This window comes from Convolutriloba macropyga, chromosome 3 (genome assembly GCF_964194025.1).
Source record: "Convolutriloba macropyga chromosome 3, txConMacr16.3, whole genome shotgun sequence".
NCBI classification, from domain to species: Eukaryota; Metazoa; Xenacoelomorpha; order Acoela; family Convolutidae; genus Convolutriloba; species Convolutriloba macropyga.
In genome coordinates, this window is record NC_134470.1 from 62,086,736 (window position 1) to 62,109,233 (window position 22,498).

Genomic DNA, 22,498 nt, shown 5'->3' on the forward strand with positions numbered 1-22,498 from the left:
TATTTTCTATAATTGTATTTTTGGTGATTCTTGAAACATTAAATCGTTGAAAAAATTTTTCTAATTGTTTCAAGATTTTGTTCATTTTTTCCGCGAATAGGGTCAGGCGCTTTGTTGACGTCTTAGTTTGTTTTGCTGTAAAAATATTATTTGTTGGGTCATTATTCAATTCAACGCTTTGCATTGTGATTGAAGCTTTATGCTGTTATGTTTTTTGGCTGACCATTTGACTTTTCATCCCTAAAAACGGAGTAAACAGTTAAAGCCCAGAGGGCATTAAGTCACTGAGCAGTTCTCTTAGATTCATACGCCTTACTAGTCTCTAAGTATGCGATTCAATAAAACTGTTAAGATGACACGTTTATGTTTAATAGCCGCCGTCAGCCTCTCAACGGCTATTATTTAGGCGCTCATCTTTTTTTTAATTCGGTTTACCTTCTGGTCACGTTTTTCGTTTTACATACACTGTTTCAACTGAATGGATTTTAAATTCTTCCTTGCATTGAATTACGCAATGTAGTGAATACGGTCAAAGTCAAAAGAGCACAATCAAAAGTCTTTTGCTTATAAAACGTAGAAAGCATATGTCATAGTGAATTAGATATCACAGTTCATTATAGCGATTGCTAGCTGAGGTTAGTATTTAGCTGAATAGCGTTTAGTTTAGAAGCTGAATTATGTGTAATTTTAGAATCTAACCAAAAATGAAGAATTTGCACACTAAATAGAAAAATTGACACTTGATTCTTTTTTTCTTTTTCTGTTTTAATCCCAATGTGCGTTAAGCAGGTCAACTTTTCGACTATGGTAGGCTTTTTAAATTTAAATTTTAAAGACTTGCTAATGTAGTGGATTTCATATACAAATTCCTAATCCAGATTTGATATGCATTAAACTTTTGTATTGGTTGAAATTATGAATTGGTAAAATGAATACTTAGATTGTAGAAAAGGCTTGTGATTGGTTTATTAGATTGACTTACTAAAATAATTGAAGAAGGAGTTGCATGAAGGAGTTGGAAGAGCTAGAAGAATAGAATAATGTTGCAAACAATTGTTTTGACTTTGAGGGAATCTGCTCAGAACCAGCATCTGAAATAGAAAAAGGATAGAATTAATAGAGTTAGAAGATGGTGATAGGAAAAGAGCAGAAAGATTTACATTCGCGATTCACAAGCTGAAAATTGATTTCTTAAAAGAAAAAAAAAATACACACAAAGATTTAGCTTCAAAATGTTTAAAACTGTTAGTGTGAGATGGCAAAACTTAGAATACGAATTGGCGACAAAGAAGGACCATTGAATAGTTATATCTTTAATTCTACTTCTAAAAACTTACATTTAATTTATACAATTGATAATCGTAAATGCTTTTATTTTACGGATACCACCTGCCCCGACGTTCATTCAATTTTATCAGGATTAGATTTAGCAAACATAACAATTGACTTAAACCCCCAGATGTGCTTCAAACTTGATTAATTACTATACTTGACCGTTATAATTTCTCCCCAAATTGTTCTTCTTGAAATTTTGAACACTTTTCGAAACAATTTTCTCTCTATCTCTTCAACCATTTTTCAATATCAATATTTAAATTATCCTTCAATTGTTCCAGTTCAGAAATATTTAGTTATATTTTTGTCTTCTGGGATAAAGTAATTACAATTTCTATAAAATGGCAGATCTTGCAGCAGCTGCAAATGCTATCGCAACAGCAATAAGAGGAATTGCTCCACCTCCACCAGCAGCAGCGCCACAAAGCGTTAACTTAAATCCATTTACTGGAGCGGCTACAGAAGATTTTAGAGTATTCCGTGAGCAACTGGAATCTTCCATCGCACTTGCCCAAGTACCGAATGCCCAGCAGGTTGGATTTTTAAAACTTCACTTACAAGGTGGTGCTCTAAATTATTTTCTGGAATTACCGGCTGCCAGTAAAAACACAATTAACAATGCTTTGCAATCACTAGAAAACCGATATTTGAGTGCAAATCGTGTGGAGCTCTACAAATTAAAGTTCCAAGAACGAAAGTTTAATCAATCAAAGGAGACGCCTGAAGATTTTCTGACAGACGTCACAAGACTTGCTAATATAGCGTTTGCAGATTCAGGAGGAAATGACTATTCGGCAGAACGAACAAGACGAATACGAGACGCATTTATTTCGGGAATGCCTGCACAAATTCGACTCAAATTGGTAATGCAACCGGAAACAACAACGGTAACCGATATATGTGCATCAGTCTCAAAACGACAGACATTGAAAAGTATCTTACCAGATGAAGAAGCACAGGCCACAGGATTCAATGCTATTACTGACAAAAGCTCGTGTAGTCTTGCAACAGCATTGAACAACATCGCGGCTGCTAATAAAAATTTGGCGTCAAGTCAGAGAGAACTTGGAAGACAAATGAACAAGATGCAAGTCTCTGTGGACAGATCAAATAATAGGAGATTTCACAGAGGTAATCTTCGAGGCCCACGGCAAATTCAATTCAACTCAAACCGCGGAAATAACAAACCTTCAAACCATCAAGGTAACCAACGACAACAATTCGGTCACGCTGGCAGTAGTTTCTACAACCAACGTGGGCGTGGTTACAGATATAGTTCAATTATCTGTAGGAACTGTGGTCAACCGGGCCACATACAAAGTCAATGTTGGTTTAAACCAGCACCACAGCGAGGAACACACGTGCCGTTCGATACGATCCCAAAATACTAAATACGCAGCAGCAGCCTTTATAATTCAGTGCCAATAACGGGTACGAATCTTTTCTATTTACCATTACACTTTCACAAATTCTGCTTTAAAATACTAATTGATACTGGAGCATTTTCAAGTGCACTTTCAAAAACTATATTACAAAAAATTAAACTAAATAAGCCAGCATGTGTTACTCCACTACCGAACAATTTTCCTGGAAAAGTCTACGCGGCTGATGGCAAAAAAGTGCGAGTATTGGGAAAAGTAATCATTGACCTAAATGTCGGATTGAATACTTATAGCGAAGAGTTTCTCATTCTTGATCAAATGAGTACTGCAATTCTAGGAAACCCATTCTTTATCAAAAATCGATTTGTTATTGATCCGTCAAAGAAATTACTATACTTTCCACATATTACCTTGAGCCTTAATTCCATAGGACATCAGGTTAACCCAAGACAGCAAGTAGTCATCACGGTTAGTAAAATAAAATTGAAACCAAACCATCAAGATATTGTTGAAGTCTCCATTTACAAACCAAAATTGCATTTAAAAATGCTATTGGAATAATTGAGCCGTCTTCCTTATTCGAGAAAAAATCATGCCTGTGTTACTTCGTCAATAAACAAACTTACCCCCATCAAAAAAACTAAAATTGGGATTCTAAATCTAAACCCTTTTACTATTACTATTAACCCACGAACCCGAATTGAAACCAAACCATCAAGATATTGTTGAAGTCTCCATTTACAAACCAAAATTGCATTTAAAAATGCTATTGGAATAATTGAGCCGTCTTCCTTATTCGAGAAAAAATCATGCCTGTGTTACTTCGTCAATAAACAAACTTGACCCCCATCAAAAAACTAAAATTGGGATTCTAAATCTAAACCCTTTTACTATTACTATTAACCCACGAACCCAAATAGCAAAATTCATTTTTTTAACGCCAAACCAAGCAAACTATATTTATCCTATTGAACCATCAGTTCTATCGTCAATTACAGAAAACAAAATTTTTCGTGAAACTCAAAACAAACCAGTCTTTCAAACGTGGGTGCCGACAGACAACTTTTGGTTCCCAACACCTGAGAACTGTCATGACAATTCAAAGCTTACTGGAGCTATTTCCGGATTACATCCAACAGTGGATGAGAGGCATGGCCATGGACAGCGGTCTGCTGAGGCCCGTACCCACTAGATGTCTAAAATTTTTCTGTCGGCTTGCTTGCCTATCGGCTTACTTTGCATTCGCCAAGCGCGTCAACGGCGGCTATTTTCCGGCAATCTGCCGGCTATGTTAAACAATATCCGTTTGAAAAGATTGTATTCAAAAGATTGAGTGAAAGTGTGGTTTTAATGTTTTTCTGGTTTAGTTGGAGATATGATTCTCGTCTTCTTAGATTAAACGAAGCGATGCTGGTGCTGAAATAATGATATTAAACGCATATTGGCATACGAAGCGAAACTTAAGTTGATCACAGCCTACTGTTTTAAGTTGATCACAGCCTACTGTTAAACAATATCCGTTTGAAAAGATTGTATTCAAAAGATTGAGTGAAAGTGTGGTTTTAATGTTTTTCTGGTTTAGTTGGAGATATGATTCTCGTCTTCTTAGATTAAACGAAGCGATGCTGGTGCTGAAATAATCATATTAAACGCATATTGGCATACGAAGCGAAACTTAAGTTGATCACAGCCTACTGTTTTAGTGGGACTGCAATCAAACAATGTATTGATGTCGGCTGCTACCGCAACCACCTACTACACTCCTGCTTCTAACAATGGCACCGAAGCATCGGGCACTGGATTGACTGGAGTTGTCGGGTCAACACCCGGGGTAGTGGGGGGCTTTGATCCCAGCATGAGCGTGAATGATTTGGTGGTGGGGGTGGTAGGAGAGGACGACGAGGAGGCTGATGACTTTGAGGACTGTGAGAGTGAGAATGAAGACACGATTGACATGACCAGGGTGGAGATGAGTCTGGCTAGAGACCAATTCGAAGACGCCATTCAAGGTATGTCAACAAGTGTAGACTATAGCTCGAAAATTAAATTTTAAGACCTATAGTAAAATTTCAATCCCAAGCTACAAGAGTAAAATTTATTCCCGACACTAACGAATAAATCATCTTGGTTGTCAAACATCGTTAATTCAACTAAAAGCGTAGTTTTTATCCAAAAGTAGTTTCAAGTTGGTCAATTTTGTTTTTTAATTGCTCTCAAACGAAGTTTGTAGCAATTATATTAGTCCTGTCGGTCTTTTTTACGCAATTTTTCGCTTGACCGATTTTTCGTCTGAGGCTTTTGACTTTTCGTCCTCAAAAACGGGATAAACAGGTAGCGCCCAGCGGGCATTAAGTGCTCTTAGAGCCTTTCAGCTCGGTTTCAGCTCAAACTGTTTTGGAGACTTATACTTATACTTAGGGTGTGAAGGGCGGTTCTTAGAAGTTGAAGACACCCCCACTGTTGACCCCCCCCTATTGCCCCCCCAACGCGGTGTTGCCCCTCCACCCCAGTGTTGCCCCTCCAACCCCCCCCCCCCCCTCCCTCCCGAGGCTAGCTAAAAACGCAAAATACTTTTTATGCATTTTATACTATTTTGCATTTTTTTCAAGCTTTTTGAAAATTTTGATCTTTTATGTTTTTTATCATTCCTAGGTGTCAAAGAACCTCCTCTAGGGTTTGGTTACTGAATTGTTTCTAGTGGTAATGGAATGGTTTCAACATTTTAACGTCACGAATTTTAGCAATTTTTTGACAAAACGTGCAGTTTTTTCAAATTTTTTGACGTCTTTTTGCTTATTCAGGTCTTTCCAGACCCAGGGGCCAGAAAAAATCCTAAGGAGTTTGATAATAAGTTACTGAAAAATTTTAAATGGGCATGGAATAGTTTTTGAACTTTTTAATGTGACAAATTTAACAATTTTTTGATAAAAACTTGCTTTTTTAAAAAAATTTTTTGTTTTTTTGAGTTTTTCAGCCTTAAGAGCCAAGGAACCTTCTCTAGGGTTTGAAAATAAGTTACTGAAAATTTCTAGATCAAATGGAATGTCGTGCAAAATTTTAACATCAAGATTTTTGGCATATTTTTGATATTTTTTCCAATTTTTTGAATTTAGTCATTTTTCAGAGTTTTTGAGCCTCAAGGGTCAAAAAGACTCCGTTAGAGTTTGAGAATAAGTTACCGGAAAATTTTTTTTGGTCATGGATTAATTTTCAACATTTTAATATCACAAATTTTAGCAATTTTTTCAAATTATCACAAGTTTTAGCAAGTTTTAGCCGATTTTTCGTCTGAGGCTTTTGACTTTTCGTCCTCAAAAACGGGATAAACAGGTAGCGCCCAGCGGGCATTAAGTGCTCTTAGAGCCTTTCAGCTCGGTTTCAGCTCAAACTGTTTTGGAGACTTATACTTATACTTAGGGTGTGAAGGGCGGTTCTTAGAAGTTGAAGACACCCCCACTGTTGACCCCCCCCCCCCCCCTATTGCCCCCCCAACGCGCTGTTGCCCCTCCACCCCAGTGTTGCCCCTCCACCCCCCCCTCCCTCCCGAGGCTAGCTAAAAACGCAAACTTATACTATTTTGCATTTTTTTCAAGCTTTTTGAAAATTTTGATCTTTTTTTTTTATCATTCCTAGGTGTCAAAGAACCTCCTCTAGGGTTTGGTTACTGAATTGTTTCTAGTGGTAATGGAATGGTTTCAACATTTTAACGTCACGAATTTTAGCAATTTTTTGACAAAACGTGCAGTTTTTTCAAATTTTTTGACGTCTTTTTGCTTATTCAGGTCTTTCCAGACCCAGGGGCCAGAAAAAATCCTAAGGAGTTTGATAATAAGTTACTGAAAAATTTTAAATGGGCATGGAATAGTTTTTGAACTTTTTAATGTGACAAATTTAACAATTTTTTGATAAAAACTTGCTTTTTTAAAAAAATTTTTTGTTCTTTTGAATTTTTCAGCCTTAAGAGCCAAGGAACCTTCTCTAGGGTTTGAAAATAGGTTACTGAAAATTTCTAGATCAAATGGAATGTCGTGCAAAATTTTAACATCAAGATTTTTGGCATATTTTTGATATTTTTTCCAATTTTTTGAATTTAGTCATTTTTCAGAGTTTTTGAGCCTCAAGGGTCAAAAAGACTCCGTTAGAGTTTGAGAATAAGTTACCGGAAAATTTTTTTTGGTCATGGATTAATTTTCAACATTTTAATATCACAAGTTTTAGCAATTTTTTTAAATAAAGTTTGCAATTTTAAGTTTTTTGAAATTTTTTCTCATTTATGTTTTTCTAGCCTCAAGGGCCACGGTTCTTCCTTTAGTTTTTGATAATATGTTACTGCATAAATTATAGATGCAATGGAATGTTCTTCAAGATTTTAATAACACGAATTTCAGCATTTTTTTCAAATTTTTGCAATTTTTTCTTGTTTTGAGTTTTTTCCGGCAACAGAGGCCCTGGGACCTCCTCCAAGGTTTGATAATAAGCTGCTGCATAGTTTCTAGAGTTGATGGGATGGTGATCAACATTTTTTTAACTCCATTTTTAGTTATATTTTGATAAAATTTAAATTTTTCAATTTTTTGGAAATTTTTTTTGTTCCAGGTGTATGGATCTTTATGAGCCTGTGAAACTATTTCAGGCTTGAAACAGGGTTTCGGGATAATCTTTTGAGACAATGAAAGTGTTCTTAAGATATTAATATCTTGAGTTTTAGCAAGATTTCTTTAAAGTTTGCAATTTTCAAACTTTTTCAATTTTTTGTCGTTTTCTGAGTTTAGCGACCATTACTGGCCAACGAAACTTTTCCAGTCTCGGAGATGGGTTACTTGACAGTACGTTCGAGACAAAAATGATTTTGATCTTTCTTTATTACGAAAATGAAAACTTTTTATTTTTGTCTTTTTCAGTTTTTTTTTCAAATGATTTATTTATTAACAAGGTTAGAAAACTAGAAGTTGAAGTGTCGAATCCAATCATGGGAGATATTCCTGTCTCTTTCTTTCTCTTTCGGTTAGGGTTCCTTTCCTTCTCTTTCTAGTTCACGCTTTATCTCCCTTTCTGTCTCTCTCTATCTCTCTCTTTGTTGATACCGCACTTCAGCTGCTGTTATGTGGCGTAATGTCATCATCTGATCCTCATTATCAATGAGTTATAGTTGAAATGCTTTTTATCATAAATAATTTAACGGGCACTTTTTAGGAAACCATCGTTAATTGCTCTCAAAAGCAATTTGTAGCAAATATATTTAATCCTGTTTGTCTTTTATGCAATTTTTCGCTTGGCCGGTTTTTCGTCTGAACCAGTTGACTTTTGTCTTTAGAAACGGGATAAAGAGCAATTCGCCTGACGTTAGTCGTTTATGTTATACTTTGCCATTGATTACGATTACAAACTCTTAGGGCGACAAATTGTTTTTAATGTTTGTCTTTTCGAAATCGCTAACTTAAAACCATGTCTCTGAGTCAGACAAAATTTACTGCTGTGAAATTTTTGAATCCACTTTTAGCAAATTTTTCTATCAATATTGATAACAATTTTTCATCAAATTGCAACACAACCAAAATTGCAATAAATTATACCACAACTTATTTGGACTAAAGTAGTTCATTCAATCCTCAAAAAATGCAATGAAAAAAAGCTAATAGCGAAGAATTGCGCCAGTAGCTTAAAAACCGCAAAATCGCTAAAAACATCCAAAACTCACATTATTAACCAAAACAAACCGACTATCGTTGCGCAAATTGCTCACGAACGATCGGCTGGACAATTAATTTCAGCGGGAGCTGCAAAAAGCTTCTTTAGGTGCAGAATTTCCAACAGGGGGTGGGAAGCAGTTACCACTCGGCTGTCGGGCCCATATAATCTTTTACCTTACAATTGCTTGTTTTAATGACATAATTTCTCAATAAGAGCAGTTTAGGTCAAGCAAAAATCAAGAAGTCAGACGTGAACAAGTTACTCAAGATGTGAGATCGAACGAAAGTTCCAGAAGAAAACGGTCAAGCATAAAAACAGACATATTTACAGTCATTGCTTCAAACTTAGTTCGAGAGCAATTAAAAGCTTGAAAACGCTTTCAATACAGACTTAAAATTACTAAGGTACCATATGCAGACCACTTAAGCGAAAATAGTAGTCAAAATAAGAAAACGGCTTGAAGGAGCCGTTTGAACAAAAATATTTTACCAGCTTACAGAACATTTTTTCATGCATCAGTTTGTCAATTTCTCAAAAATTTCTCTAAAGAAAATGGCGTAACAAAAAGATTCTCCTTTCGCCCAACTTTCCAACCACACTTTTCGCCCTAGAGTCATCATAAATACTATAGACAAAAGGGAAAAGATTAGAAACGTTTTCCTGCAAAAATAACACAATGACTACTCTTCGTAGATTCACCTGTTCGTAAATAAAATTACGAACCGAAGTTATTGTTATTTCTTCAAAAAAATTGTTTTGTTTTTGTCTCAAGAATTATGATGAATGTAGACCGATTGGTTCCAATGACGGCAGTTAACTTTGTCTTTAGGTCAAAATTTGATTTTCTGAATCAAGTGATGTGTTAGTGTTTTTTTCTTGCGTTGTAATTTTATGAGCCAATTATTTTGAACGTTTTATTAGACGCCGTCAGCTTTTCAATGACTATTATTGAGGCGCTTTGCTTTTTTGACAATCGAAAGAATTTGAATTGCATTAGGTTGCTTTTTTGACTCGAGAGGTATTGGAGAATATTTTTAATCAATTTTGAATTTTGAAGCAAAAGAAACACTTGAAAAAAAATATATACTTTGGTTATCCATATGAGATGTTAGATGTTTTTGAGCCATTTTGCGGTTTTTAGGCAACTGGACAATTTTTCGATATTAGTTTGTTATTGAGTTTCATAGCATTGAATGGACAACTTTTGTCCAAATGAGTTTTGTAATAATTGGTTGTAATTTCTGCAAAAGAGTTTTTTGGTTTGGAAATTCAACAAAAAATCAATTTGATTTTCATTTTTATAGCGGTAAGCTGAGCAGATCTATTTTGCGGTGCGCTTGGTTTTTTTTGTTTCGTCGCCTGACGATCTTTTTTGTTTTACTTTTATTCACACGGCAAAGCTGCAGAAGTCAAATATTTCTGAATGACCGCTTCCTCTCACTAACGGCATTTGCGCGTGTCACGTCATTTCTCACTTTTTAGTCAACGTCTTTAGCTCATTTGCGTGATTAGATTTTGATCATGCGAGACTTACCTCACTCAATAAAATGACTTTTGCACTTAAAAACTTAGTTTAATTTGAATTAGTTTAAGATCGAAGGAACTCATATGTGTAATAAAGGTCCCTAATGAGAAGGCTTCTCCGTAATGAATTTTAACAAGCTGTATTAATTTATTGCTGAATGTTTATTACGTAGCTCTCCCTTTGTCTTTTCTTAAAGGGAGAGCTACGTAATAAAGGGAGAGCTCTCCCTTTGTCTTCTCCCTTTGTATATCATTTTTCTTAAAAGTTGTTGTTTTTGTGTGCGCTTCTGTTATAGAATGTTTTTTTAGGGCGAATTTTTTCTTTTATTGATTATTAACTGTTCCTGTTTTAGTTTTTATGAGTAGTTAAATTTGCAATAATTTTCTAATTGGATTCTTTTTGTACGAGGCGACTCTTCGAAGCGTTTCCGGAATTTTTACGGCTATGTTTTCTAAGATCTTTTCACACATTTCTGTCGTTTATTTGAATTGATTTTACTCTTCTCACGCCGAAAAAGGAAGTGGAGCGGAAAAGCGATTGATTTTTTGGCCCGAACTGTCTTCGCTCTGATTTTAAAGTAGAGTGGTAAAAGGTGTTTGAACAAAAATTTGCCTTCTCGTTAATTTGATTTCGATTTTTGATAGTTTTTAGTTGCTCTTGTAGAGAAGCAATTATTGTAAGTGTTTGTCTTTTTTATGCAAAATTTTCGCTTGACCGTTTTGACTTTTCGAGTGACTTTTAACCCCTTGACTGTTTGAGTTCTGCGTGATCTAAAATTCTATCTCAATCACAATTTCAAGCAGCTGAACTCAATTGGTGGCAATTGAATACTCAAAGTCAAATGAAAAGTGCGCCAAAACTTGTGCCATTTTTCACTTTAAATCTTTATAGTGGTATATTTTAACCTCTAATGTGGTTATTTGAAGCCCACTGTTCAAGTTCTTAGTCCCATTTAGCCCCCCCCCCGACTGAAGCGGCTGCAATTGATTAGAGCTCCCACTAGTCGTACGAGAGCAATTTTTCGGACGTTTAGTCGGTTATGTTTCAATTTTTTGATTGTTTTTTTTCTCTGATTTTTCCAGTAGTTTTGTTCATTTTAGGTCTAATTTTGTGTTCAATCAATCGAAATTGTTTGAATTGCAGGGCAGGAATTGTCCTGCTATGTTTTTTATTTCGTCGAAAGTTTGTTCCGCTTTACCTGAGTTCACAGCTTGTTCAACATTTCGCGTAAAATTTTTCGACTTCTCTTGATTAGTTTTCCCTGCTCTCATTCAGTTGAAGGTTCCTGTTAAGCAGCTGTTGACCACCAGTTATGCTTTATGCTTATTGGTATTGTAGCCCCCCCCCCCCGTATCCTCTCATTAAGGAGTAGGAGTATATTTTCTGCAATGGTTTTAAATATCTTTTTCATTTTTATATCCGTTCTGTCAAAACCAATTGGTGTTATGGGAATCAGTGGCGGCTATTTTTTTACATGGGTATGTTTCTTGTACTGGTTTCATTTTCGCGCACATTGAATGAAGGCAGGTTGACTAAGTTTTATTAACATGTTATTATCAAATATTAAGAGGTAGAGCGCCTTTGTTTTCTGATTAATAGCCGCACAGCGATAGCTGGGGCTATTATTGGCCTTCTCTTGGTTTTTTTACAATTCAAAGAATTTGAATTGTATTGGGGCGCTGTCTTTTTTTTTAAGATCTGTTCACACATTTTCATGATTTTTGAAGTCAAATTGGAGTAGTGATTTTGGTCACGCCGAAACAGGAAGTGGAGCGAAAAAGCGAGTGGTTTTGTGGCGTGAATTTTTTTGCTCCAAATTTAAAGTAGAGTGAGAAAACAGTGTTTGAACAAAATTCGCTTTCTCTCTAGTGGTTTTTTGTTCACATGCGGCAATTTCACTTTGATTTTTTACTGTTTTTTCGATTTTTTGGATCGGATTTTTTTCTAAATGGTTTTTCCAATCCATTCATAGTCCGTTTTAGGTCTAGTTTTTTTTTAGTCAATGAAGATTCTTTGAATTGTACGTCAGGACTTGTCCTGCTATGTTTTTTTATTTCGTCGTCATGATTTTTGTTACGACCATATGACGTCACAGCCACTTTTTGTTCATTCGATCATGCAATTTCAACTGAATTGCATGTGTGACGTCATTTTTCGCTCTTAGTGGAGCGAGTTTTTTTGTTCAAGCGCGTGATTATGTTTTTGGTCACATTTGACTTACCTCACTCTCAAAAATGACTTCCTCAATTTGAAATTGACTTTTATTTACTTTAATTCAAAGAGATAAGGTCAAATGGGTGTGTGTCACTCTAAATTAAGGTAATTTCAGATCAGCTAATAGAGGCAGCAGAAACTTATACATATTTTTAATCAAAATATAACAGATCAGCCTTCAATGAAAAGACGATTTTTTTGTCTGTCTTTTTTCCTGTTTTTTTTTAAACTGCCGATCTACGAATCAATTGCGGCTATTTTCTGGCAATCTGCCAGCGATGTTTTTTTTTCTGGGAATTTCAACAAGTTTTAATTTCACCTTTTTTGTCTTATAGTGGGTTTGCTTTGTCATATTTGCTTTTTTTGCCGCTTTTTAGCGTTTGAATTTGTCTGCTTTCTAAATTTCCGCAATGAATTGTTGCTGTCTATGAAAAATTAATCGAGTAGTCTTTGATGTTTTCATATGGATATGGATAGGTTCTGTATGTTTTGAATATAGTTTTGATAGTTTTTCATTATTTTATTTATTTTTTGCTCTTGCAAATCTTTTGCAAGTTGTGTCATTACTTGTTCATATATCTCATAATCTTATTCCTCTGATCTCTGTTGTGTGTATGTTAGCTTTTGTAGGCTCTTTAGGAAATTTTTATTGTAGCGGTAGTACTGTTACGGTAGGACTGTTACGCCCCGATATACGAGCTACTGTTGTAACGTCACTTTTTCCTCCTCAGTTAATACAATTTAGGTGAGGAAAATTATCTAAAATTTGAAGGCATTTTATTCAGGTGACGTTCAATCACTACTGGAGCACGCAAACCTGGACCCGCTCACGTATAATCTGGCTGCATTGGCATCTGCTGGAAACTCCTCTTTGCTTTCTTTGTCCGGAGTGCACTCCACCATTTCAAACTCGTCTGTCGCGTCTGTTTTAGGTATGTACTAAAAATGTAAATGTTAAAAAGTTAATTCCTGAAATAGTTAATGAAACTCAAACAAAATTTGAAGCATTAATTATAGTCGTGTATTTATGCAAAATTTTTGCTTGACAGTTTTTGCAGATTTTTCTTTAAACTCGATTGAGTAATTAATTGCTCTCAAACGAAGTTTGTAGCAATTATATTAGTCCTGTCGGTCTTTTTTATGCGATTTTTCGCTTGACCAATTTTTCGTCTGACGCATTTGACTTTTCGCTCTCAAAAACGGGATAAACAGGTAGCGCCCAGCGGGCATTAGGTGCTCTTAGAGCCTTTGAGCTCACTATTTTTCAAGTATGCGATTCACAGAATCTGTTTTGGTGCGAAGGGCGGTTCTTAGACTTTGACCTCCCTCACTGTTGCCACCCCATCAGTCCCCCGTTGCACCCCCCACCGCTGCGCTCACTTACGCCCCTTCAATTAAGGTAAAGCTGGCCTCACTAAACCGTACCTAGCTACTGACGAAGCCAAGCGCTCGCCGGTCGTTTGAGAGCAATTCGCCCGACGTTAGTCGGTTATGTTTAATAGCCGCCCTCATCTTCTCAGCCGGCTATTGTTGCGCTCGTTTTTTTTTTACTTCGTCAAACTTTTTTTCGCTTTACCATTTTGCCGCTTTTTCGACATTTTGCGTGAAATCTTTTTGACTTCTCTAGGCTAGTTTCTCTCTTCTCTCATTCTGCTAAAAGTGAATTTGAACATCAGTTGCTATGCAAAGCAATTCAAAATGAACAGAGTCGGTATAAAAAATTGAAGTCAGAAATAGAAACGGGATAAACCCATAGAGCCCAATTTTAGATGCCCGCTATTTGAACGTCGTTCCTATGAGTCTTAGTTACCACCTCTAATGCTTATTGGTGTTGATTGTAGCCCCTGTAGCCTCTCTCTAGGAAACAGAAGTATGTTCAACTACGAAATGCCATCAAAATAAATCGGACTTAAAAATGTTTTTGTACAAAAATCTTTTTTTTTCAATATTTTATATTCGTTCAATCCCAATCATGCTTATTGGAATCAACGGCGGCTATTTTCCGGCAATCTGCCGGGTATGTTTTGAATTTTGCAAAACAAACTGGATAAACTGATAAAGCCCCAAGGCATAAAGTGCTCAGTAACTATTTGCGTTTTACTAGGCTCTAAGTGTACAGATCATCAAAGCTGCTGAGTAACGTCTCGCTCGAGGTGGCAGAAATTCACGGTATTAATTGCAGTTTTGAGGAGTTTGGACTCATCTTTGACCATTTTAAGCGTTTTTAGAAGTTTATTTGCATGTTTGAGCGTTTTGTGATTTTGCTGTTTTAGACCCCTTTCTTAGTGGTTTATATATATATTTAATAGCCGCCCTCATCTTCTCAGCCGGCTATTATAGCGCTCCTATTTTTTTTTTTACTTCGTCGAATAAAAAAATGTTTCGCTTTACCTCATTTTGCCGCCTTTTCAACATTTTGCGTGAAATCTTTTTGACTTCTCTAGGCTAGTTTCTCTCTTCTCTCATTCTGCTAAAAGTGATTTTGAACATCAGTTGCTCAGCAAAGCAATTCAAAATGAACAGAGTCTGTATAAAAAATTGAAGTCAGAAGTAGACACGGGATAAACCCATAAAGCCCAATTTTAGATGCCCGCTAATTGAACGTCGTTCCTATAAATCTTAGTTACCATCTCTAATGCTTATTGGTATTGATAGTAGCCCCTGTAGCCTCTCTCTAAAACAGAAGTATGTTCAACCACGAAATGCCATAAAAATAAATCGGACTTAAAAAAATGTTTTTGCACAAAAATCTTTTTTTTTTCAATATCTTCTGTTATTTCAATCCCAATCATGCTTATTGGAATCAACGGCGGCTATTTTCCGGCAATCTGCTGGGTATGTTTTTAATTGTCTACGAGAATTTTTTTATTCGCCTATGAGGAGTGTTCAGTTACATGTAATTCTAATAGTTAATTATAATAATTTACTTATTTTGGATAATTTTTTATTAATAGCCGCCCTCATGTCAGCCGCCTATTATAGCAGCTCTTTCAAAATTTTTTTTCGTTTTACTTTCTTAGTTCACAGAGTGTTAATTGCTCTCGGCAAAGTTAGTAGAAATTATATTAGTCCTGTGGTTCTTTTAAATGCGATTTTTGCAGGAACGATTTTCCGCCTGTTATTGATTTCCACAAGTTTGTTGTGTTGTTTACTCATTCTAAGAACACTTAGTGTAAATATTTACTTGAAGTGTCATTCATTGAGATTGTGTTTAAAACTTAAGTCTTTGAAGAGATTAACTTAATGTTTTATCGTTTCGAAGTTCTTGGTTTGATGCTGCTGGACAATTACTGATTTTTGGTCAATTCGTAGAATTGTAAATAAAATCTTGGCATATGTTTTTAATTGCTCTCCAACGAAATTTGAAGCGATTATTGTAAACGTCTGATACAAAACTTATGCTTATTCGTTTTTGTCTAGAAGTCTTTTGTTTCCACTTCTCGGGACTTTTCCACAATTGACTTGACTTGATTTGCCGATTTTCTTGACTGACTTGAATTGCTTTTATTCAGAAATAAATTCTTTCTAAATAAAAATGATTGTAAGTTATATAGCACGTTTAGCGCAGAGGTTAATGATCCAGACTCTCATTCGACGGTTCTCGGGGTCGAACCCCATCTTGGTCAGATTTTTTTTTGCAGTATCAAAGTTCCTCTAGCCTTGCCCGTTGTTCGAGAGGAATTCGTCCGAAAGTCGTTTTATGTTTTCGTCAATCAATTTTTTGTTTCTAGTTGCTTAATCTTAGCTGTTTGGACATTTGGCTTGATTTTTTTAGTTGCCCTCAAACGAAGTTTGATGCAATTGTTTTTAAAATGTGTCTTTTATGCAAAATTGTTGCCGAACTGTTTTCTTTTATTTCACTTCTTGAATGACCTTTTCAGGTGTGGCTTTTTGAATTTTTAGGTCATTTGATTTTTGCGCATGCAGAAGTTTATCTCCAGCTACAATAAAACCGATTGTGAACGATGAACGTACATAGCCCGTGTAGAGTAGAGGTTTATATCCCTGACTGCCGTCCGAGAGGTCGCCGATTCAAACCGCAGGCAGTTTAACCTACACTCACTACTCTAACCTACACTCACTTCCATATGGTTTGCTTTGTCGCGTTGGAGAGCAGTTCGTCCGACGTTAATCGGTTTATTAATAGCCGCCGTCAGCCTTTCATCGGCTATTATTAAGGCGCTCTCCTTTTTTAAAAATTCGCTTTACCGTTTGATCACGTTTTACATAAGTCACTATTTTCACTTTTGACTAATCTCACTCATTTTTTCAACTCCATTGATTTGGAATTCTTTCACTCATTGAATTACGTAATGTAATGAACACGGTCAAAGTCAAAAGAGCAAAATCAACTAGACGGGACAAAATATAAAGCCCGTTCATTAAGTCTTAGTGCATCAAAACGATTGCTAGCTGGCATTAGTATTCTGCTGGATAGCGTTCAGTTTAGAAGCTGAATTAAATATAATTTTGAATTCTAGCCGAATATGCAAAACTTGAACATCAAATAAGAACACTTTGACACTAAATACTGTCAATTTCTATCTCTTAATTTTTTCTTATTCTGGTTCAATCCCGTTGTGAGTCATTGTGAAAGTGAGTCTAAGATTAACTTTTGTAACAGAACGGCAAATCTTTCTTTTAATTTCATTGGAACAAATTTTGAATGTTTGGATGTTGTTGAACTGAATGAAGTTTTTCCATTTTTACTATTTATCTTTTTGAAAAACAGTAGACTAAGATGCAACGGAATTTGTTATCTTTTTCCATGCTTGAGCTTTTTCTACATATGCTATATCCAGTTCCCTGATCCAACGAAGAATAAATGTTTTCAAGGATTTCATTAATCGAATCAATTTTTGCAATTAACTGGATTATTCATTAGAGGTAGGATTATAAAAAGGTGATCGTACATTATAAATTTCTCAAGTAGCATTGATAGTGCATTATATTCTTGGAACAAGTTAAGCTGGCATTAGTTTTATGCTAAATGGGCTTCAGTTAAGAAGCTGATTGAAGTGTAATTTTAGAAGCTAACCTAATACGCAGATTTTGCACATCAAATAAGAACACTTTGACACTTAGAAAAATTCAGTCAGTTTCTCTCTTAATTTTCTTTTTTTTTAATAGCCGCACAGCGATAGCTTGGGCTGTTATTGACCTTCTCTTGGTTTTTTGCAATTCAAAGAATTTGAATTGTATTGGGACGCTGTCTTTTTCCCTGTTCACACTTTTTCATGATTTTTGAAGTCAAATTGGAGTAGTGATTTTGGTCACGCCGAAACAGGAAGTGGAGCGAATGGTTTTGCGGCGTGATATTTTTTAACTCTAATTTTAAGGTAGAGTGAGAAAACCGTGTTTGAACAAAAATTCGCTTTCTCGCTAGTGGGTTTTTGTTCACATGCGGCAATTTCACTTTGATTTTTGCTGTTTTTTCGATTTTTGGGATTGGATTTTTTTCTTAATAGTTTTCCCAGTCCATTCATAGTTCATTCTAGGCCTAGTTTTTTTAAAACTAAATTTCACTTTTTCGCTAGTGCTTTTTTGTTCACATACTGCATTTTAACTTTCTGTTTTTTTCTATAAATTTTTTAATCTGATTTTTTTGGAATTGGTTTTCCCAGTTCGCTCATAGTCCCTAATATGCCTAGTCTTTTGTTTAATCAATAAAAATTTTTTGAATTGTATGTCAGGACTTGTCCTGCTATGTTTTTTATTTCGTCAAAATGTTTGTTACGATCATATGACGTCACAGCCATTTCAAATCTGCCTTTTGTTCATTCGTTCATGCAATTTCATCTGAAGTGCGTGCGTGACGTAATTTTTCGCTCTTAGTGGAGTGAGTTTTTTTGTTCATTCGCGTGATTAAATTTTTGGTCACACTTGACTTACCTCACTCTCAAAAATGACTTCCTCACATTGGTTTTGGGTGGGTGTGTGTCACTCTAAATGATTGTTATTTGAGAGCACCTAATAGAGGCAGCAAAAACTTATACAGATTTTTAATCAAAATATAAGTATCAGCCTTCAATGAAAAGACGATTTTTTTGGTCTATCTTTACTGTTTTTTGAGACTGCAGATCTACGAAGCTATTGCGGCTATTTTCTGGCAATCTTCCAGCAATGTTTTTTTTTTTTTGTTTCAATCCCAATGCGCGTCAACGGCGGTTGTTTTCTGGCAATCTGTCGGCTGTTGTTTTTTTTACTTCACTTCTCAAATTTCGTTGTTCGCTCATTGTACTGAGCACTCAATTGGCGACACTTTCCAACTAATATAAAAGTCCGCTGACATGGAATCCATATGTGCAGCGAGCAGTGAAACTGAGCAGCTCATTCCGCTCAAAGTGTTTTTAAACAGCAGTCTCTCAGCAAAGCTATCGAACATTAACGTACTCAATGTCGAAAAATGAAATCCAAAAAGTAGAAACGGCATCAACCGATAAAGCCCAGTTTTATATGCCTGGTATTTGAACTCTGTTCAATTTAGTTTTTGTTATAAGGTGAAATGCTTATTGGTATTGATACTAATCCACGTATCGTCTCACAGCAGTATGCCTAATTATGAAATCCAATCAAAACACTTTTGGCATTATATTGTAAAATAATTTTTTCCCTCATTTCAATCACAACTGGGAGATGGGAATCAATGGGGACTATTTTGCGTCAATCTGCTAGAGTATGTTATAGAATGGTACAGTTTTCAGAAAGTGTATATAAAAATGACCGCCATGCATCATGATCATATGGTGAATGTTTTTCTGCGAATCTGTTATTTAGCCGTGTCACGTTACTAAATCGAATTTGGCCTAGGGCCTTCCTAAATTTCCGTCAACAAATATTTAGTTTGTAAAATATTTGTTCTGTAAAATAATTCCTAAATATTTGGAGCTTTTCGCCTGTAACCGATTGCACGACCAATTTGGGCAATTTAGTCGTGTGCAAAATATAAGAATCATTGACATTGGAGAATTTCTGCTCATAAATCTTGTATGTCCATCATTGGTTGATGCTCGAAACGACGACTTAATTCGTAGGTATATACTTAATTCTTAGGTCTATAAACGCCTCACAGATTAATATATATAATGATCAACGGCGGATAAATTACTGTAATGATCAGCCGCGATCAACGCAAAGATAAGGAACAATTTTTGGACATTTCCCGTTCTCCATCAATTGATATCTATCGTACGTATTTAAATATGGAACAAATTAAATTGTATTCAATGTAACTCGGTGCTCTCTAATTGCCGCGGATCTGATGATGATATGCTCCTCGGTCACACTGCTTCGTTTTCCAGGACCTCAAGACGTGTTGTCAACTCCAACTGTGAGTGGAAATAGTGGAAGTGGAACTGATGAGAGTGGAAGTATAGCAATGTCTTTGGTGGATCCTGAAGGGGAGGTGGAAGAGGAATTTCTTGATGTGAAACCAAGTCAGCTAGATCTGTTCTCGGCCGCTACTTCTCTCACTCTCGCTTCATCATCGAATTCAAACTCCTCACATTAACTTACACCAGCATATCCAAAAATCACATTTATAGATGAATAACGAAACACATGATGCATTCATTCGACAACAATTAGAACTTGTGAATTACGACCGCGTTTACGTGATATATTTATATATTTTCGATCTGCTTGAATTGGTTATATCTTCAAACCAGTTTGATTAGTGGGTGTTGAATTAGTAGGAAGTACTAAATCGTCGTGTTAATATTTAACGTCTGCGCACAGCAGTGTTTTACATGGTAAAAATTGACAAAAATGCGCTTAAAATGACATTGAAATTTAAATAATCCCCAGCTTTCTGCTCTTAGATTGGTTTTTGCTTTTAACGTGTCGCTATTTCGTAGTGTACTCTGGGAACATATCATTTTATCATCGGTGTTCAACCCATTTTTTGCTGTAAATTATTTTGAGCATTTCGCGATTTGTTGATCGCATAACCTATCGCAAATACAGGAGATGAAAATTACGTCAAAAATTGCTTCAATCGAAACTTTTTGATCTTTTTGGCAGCATAGATAGCTAATGCTACTAACGATTATTTCAGAGTTTTGATGACGAAAATTCAAAACGTTTTAAAAGTAAGTAGTTAGAGGTTTTAATTATAAAATTCTTTGATTAATAACCGCCGTCAGCCTCTCAAAGGCTATTATTTAGCGCTCTCCTTTTTTCACGACTCAAAGAAGAGTATTAGTTTTCTTGATTTTTTTACCGCCCGGGCTGACCAGCCAGAGCATTCCAGTACTGAACCAGTGTAAATCCATAGACTGTATATAGACATTTTTACCCTTGTGCAGATTCTGTTCATGTCAAAATATAGACTGATCAGTCTATTTTTCAGAGTAAAATTGATATTCTGTTTTATACCTGATTTTGATCTGTCCATTACTATTTTCATACAATTATCAGCTTAATTAACATTATTGTATACCTCTTGTCAGCCTAAAACCCTGTTCTGTTCTAAAACTGTTTCAGCTCTGATTGTCAGCCTAAAATACAGTGTTTTTAACCTGTGTAAGCGCTGATTGTCGGTCACACCACAGGCATATTCACACCATTCTGCATCACACCACAGGCATATTCACACCATTCTGCATCACACCACAGGCATATTCACACCATTCTGCATCACACCACAGGCATATTCACACCATTCTGCATCACACCACAGGCATATCCCACCACACACACTCACACACGCACATGCGCACACACACATGAACGCACATGCACGCACAAAGAGGCAGGCACACACACGCGCGCGCGCGCACTGCGAAAGGTTAAAAACAAAGTATTTTAGGCTGACAATATTTGCTAATTGAAAAGACGATGTAAAAGAAGTGAATATACATAGAAGATTAAACACATGGGCAAATACAAGATTTGCAAATTACAATGGGCGAATAGAAGTAACTTTGAAAAATTGCAAAATGGCATCAATTGCATCAAACAGCATCAGTTGCAAATTACAATAATAGAAGTAAATTACAGCAGTGGCGAATAGAAGTAAAATTACAGCCAAATTTCAAATGTAACATATGCAAAAAAAAACAAAATTTTGCAGTGGCAAATATCGGGCAATATGGGATACTTTGTAACTAGTGGCAATAATGATGAGAACAAAAATCAAATGATGAGCTATTAAAAATGGGAAAACAAAATTCTTCAAGATAAAAGTTCAATCATACCCGGCAGATTGCCGGAAAATAGCCGCCGTTGCTTCCCATAACAATATCAATAAAATAGATTTTTGTACAAAAATACTTTTAACTTGCGATTCTTTTAATGTCATTTCGTAGTGGAGCATTAGGATGCTAAAACTTACAAGATTACACGCAAAATGTTTAACAAGCCGTGAAATAAGGTTAAGCGAAAAAATACTATTTCAATGAAGTAAAAGAAAAATAGGAGCGCTACAGTAGCCGGCTGAGCAGATGAAAGCGGCTATTAATCACAGATTTAAGATGATTGGGTAACAAGGTAGGATTGACCTTGTTCGTTCTGGGCGCTGGCGCCGAGATCGCAAAATTTTCTATTTCAGAGGACAGTCCTGAATAAGTCTCGTCGTTGAAGTGGACGTTATCTCTGAGGGGCACCAAATTTGTCGTGAATGAACGAAAACGCGGCCCATACTTCTGTTTCAATCTCTTGTTGAGTTGATTAATGATTTTTTGTGAATCCAGAGATGTTCTTGTCAAAATTTGGCAAACAATTAACTTCGTCTCCATATAGTTGCAATAATTGCTTATGCGGTCAACCAGTGCCATGGCCGAGCTCATCAACAAAACGGGTCCTTCTTTTCGAGTATTTACTATGAAATTACTCTGAACAGTCTGAATAGTTGTTCTGTTTTATTTCTGGGCATAATGACCAACTTTTTTGATGTAAATAAGCTGTTCAGTACTGGTTTTACAAGATAATATGGAAATACTCAGGTTCCGTTCTGAAATACTCTGGGTGGTAAGCCTGGGCGGGAGCAGTATTAGTTCAAACTGCGTTTTAACCTAAAAGCGATACCTCTGAAATTGAAACCCACAGAGTTTCTGAGTACCTGATAATCCGTTTCCAGTGCAAAATGGGCTTAAATTTTCGAGATTTTTGCTTATTGTTTGGGTTTAGTTGCTCTCAAACTAAGTTTAGGCGTTATATTTGTTCCGTACACTAGCACACCGCTCACCCACCCGCCCCCTAACCACTGCCCCATGCACGCTCCTTGACCTATTAGAGTTCTGGACCAGTCCTCAAATTTTCTCTCCCCCCGTTTTTGTACTCTCCCGCAATTCGTCTGACGGCGCTCGGTTGTTTTTTATAGCCGCAAAGCGCTAGCTGCGGCTATTATTGA

The 22,498-nt window shown here is 36.0% G+C and overlaps 1 protein-coding gene across 1 annotated transcript in view; it reads left to right on the forward strand.

The window, feature by feature from the left end:
- LOC142336336 (uncharacterized) overlaps positions 1–20,158 on the forward strand; it is a 71,562-nt gene extending 51,404 nt beyond the window's left edge. Inside the window, exons 10-12 of the mRNA XM_075385093.1 lie at positions 4,421–4,726; positions 12,933–13,079; positions 19,449–20,158. Coding sequence (XP_075241208.1) covers positions 4,421–4,726; positions 12,933–13,079; positions 19,449–19,657 — 662 coding nt within the window. The 3' untranslated portion in view covers positions 19,658–20,158. The remainder of the gene's footprint in view (positions 1–4,420; positions 4,727–12,932; positions 13,080–19,448) is intronic.
- Positions 20,159–22,498: the final 2,340 nt, after the last annotated feature.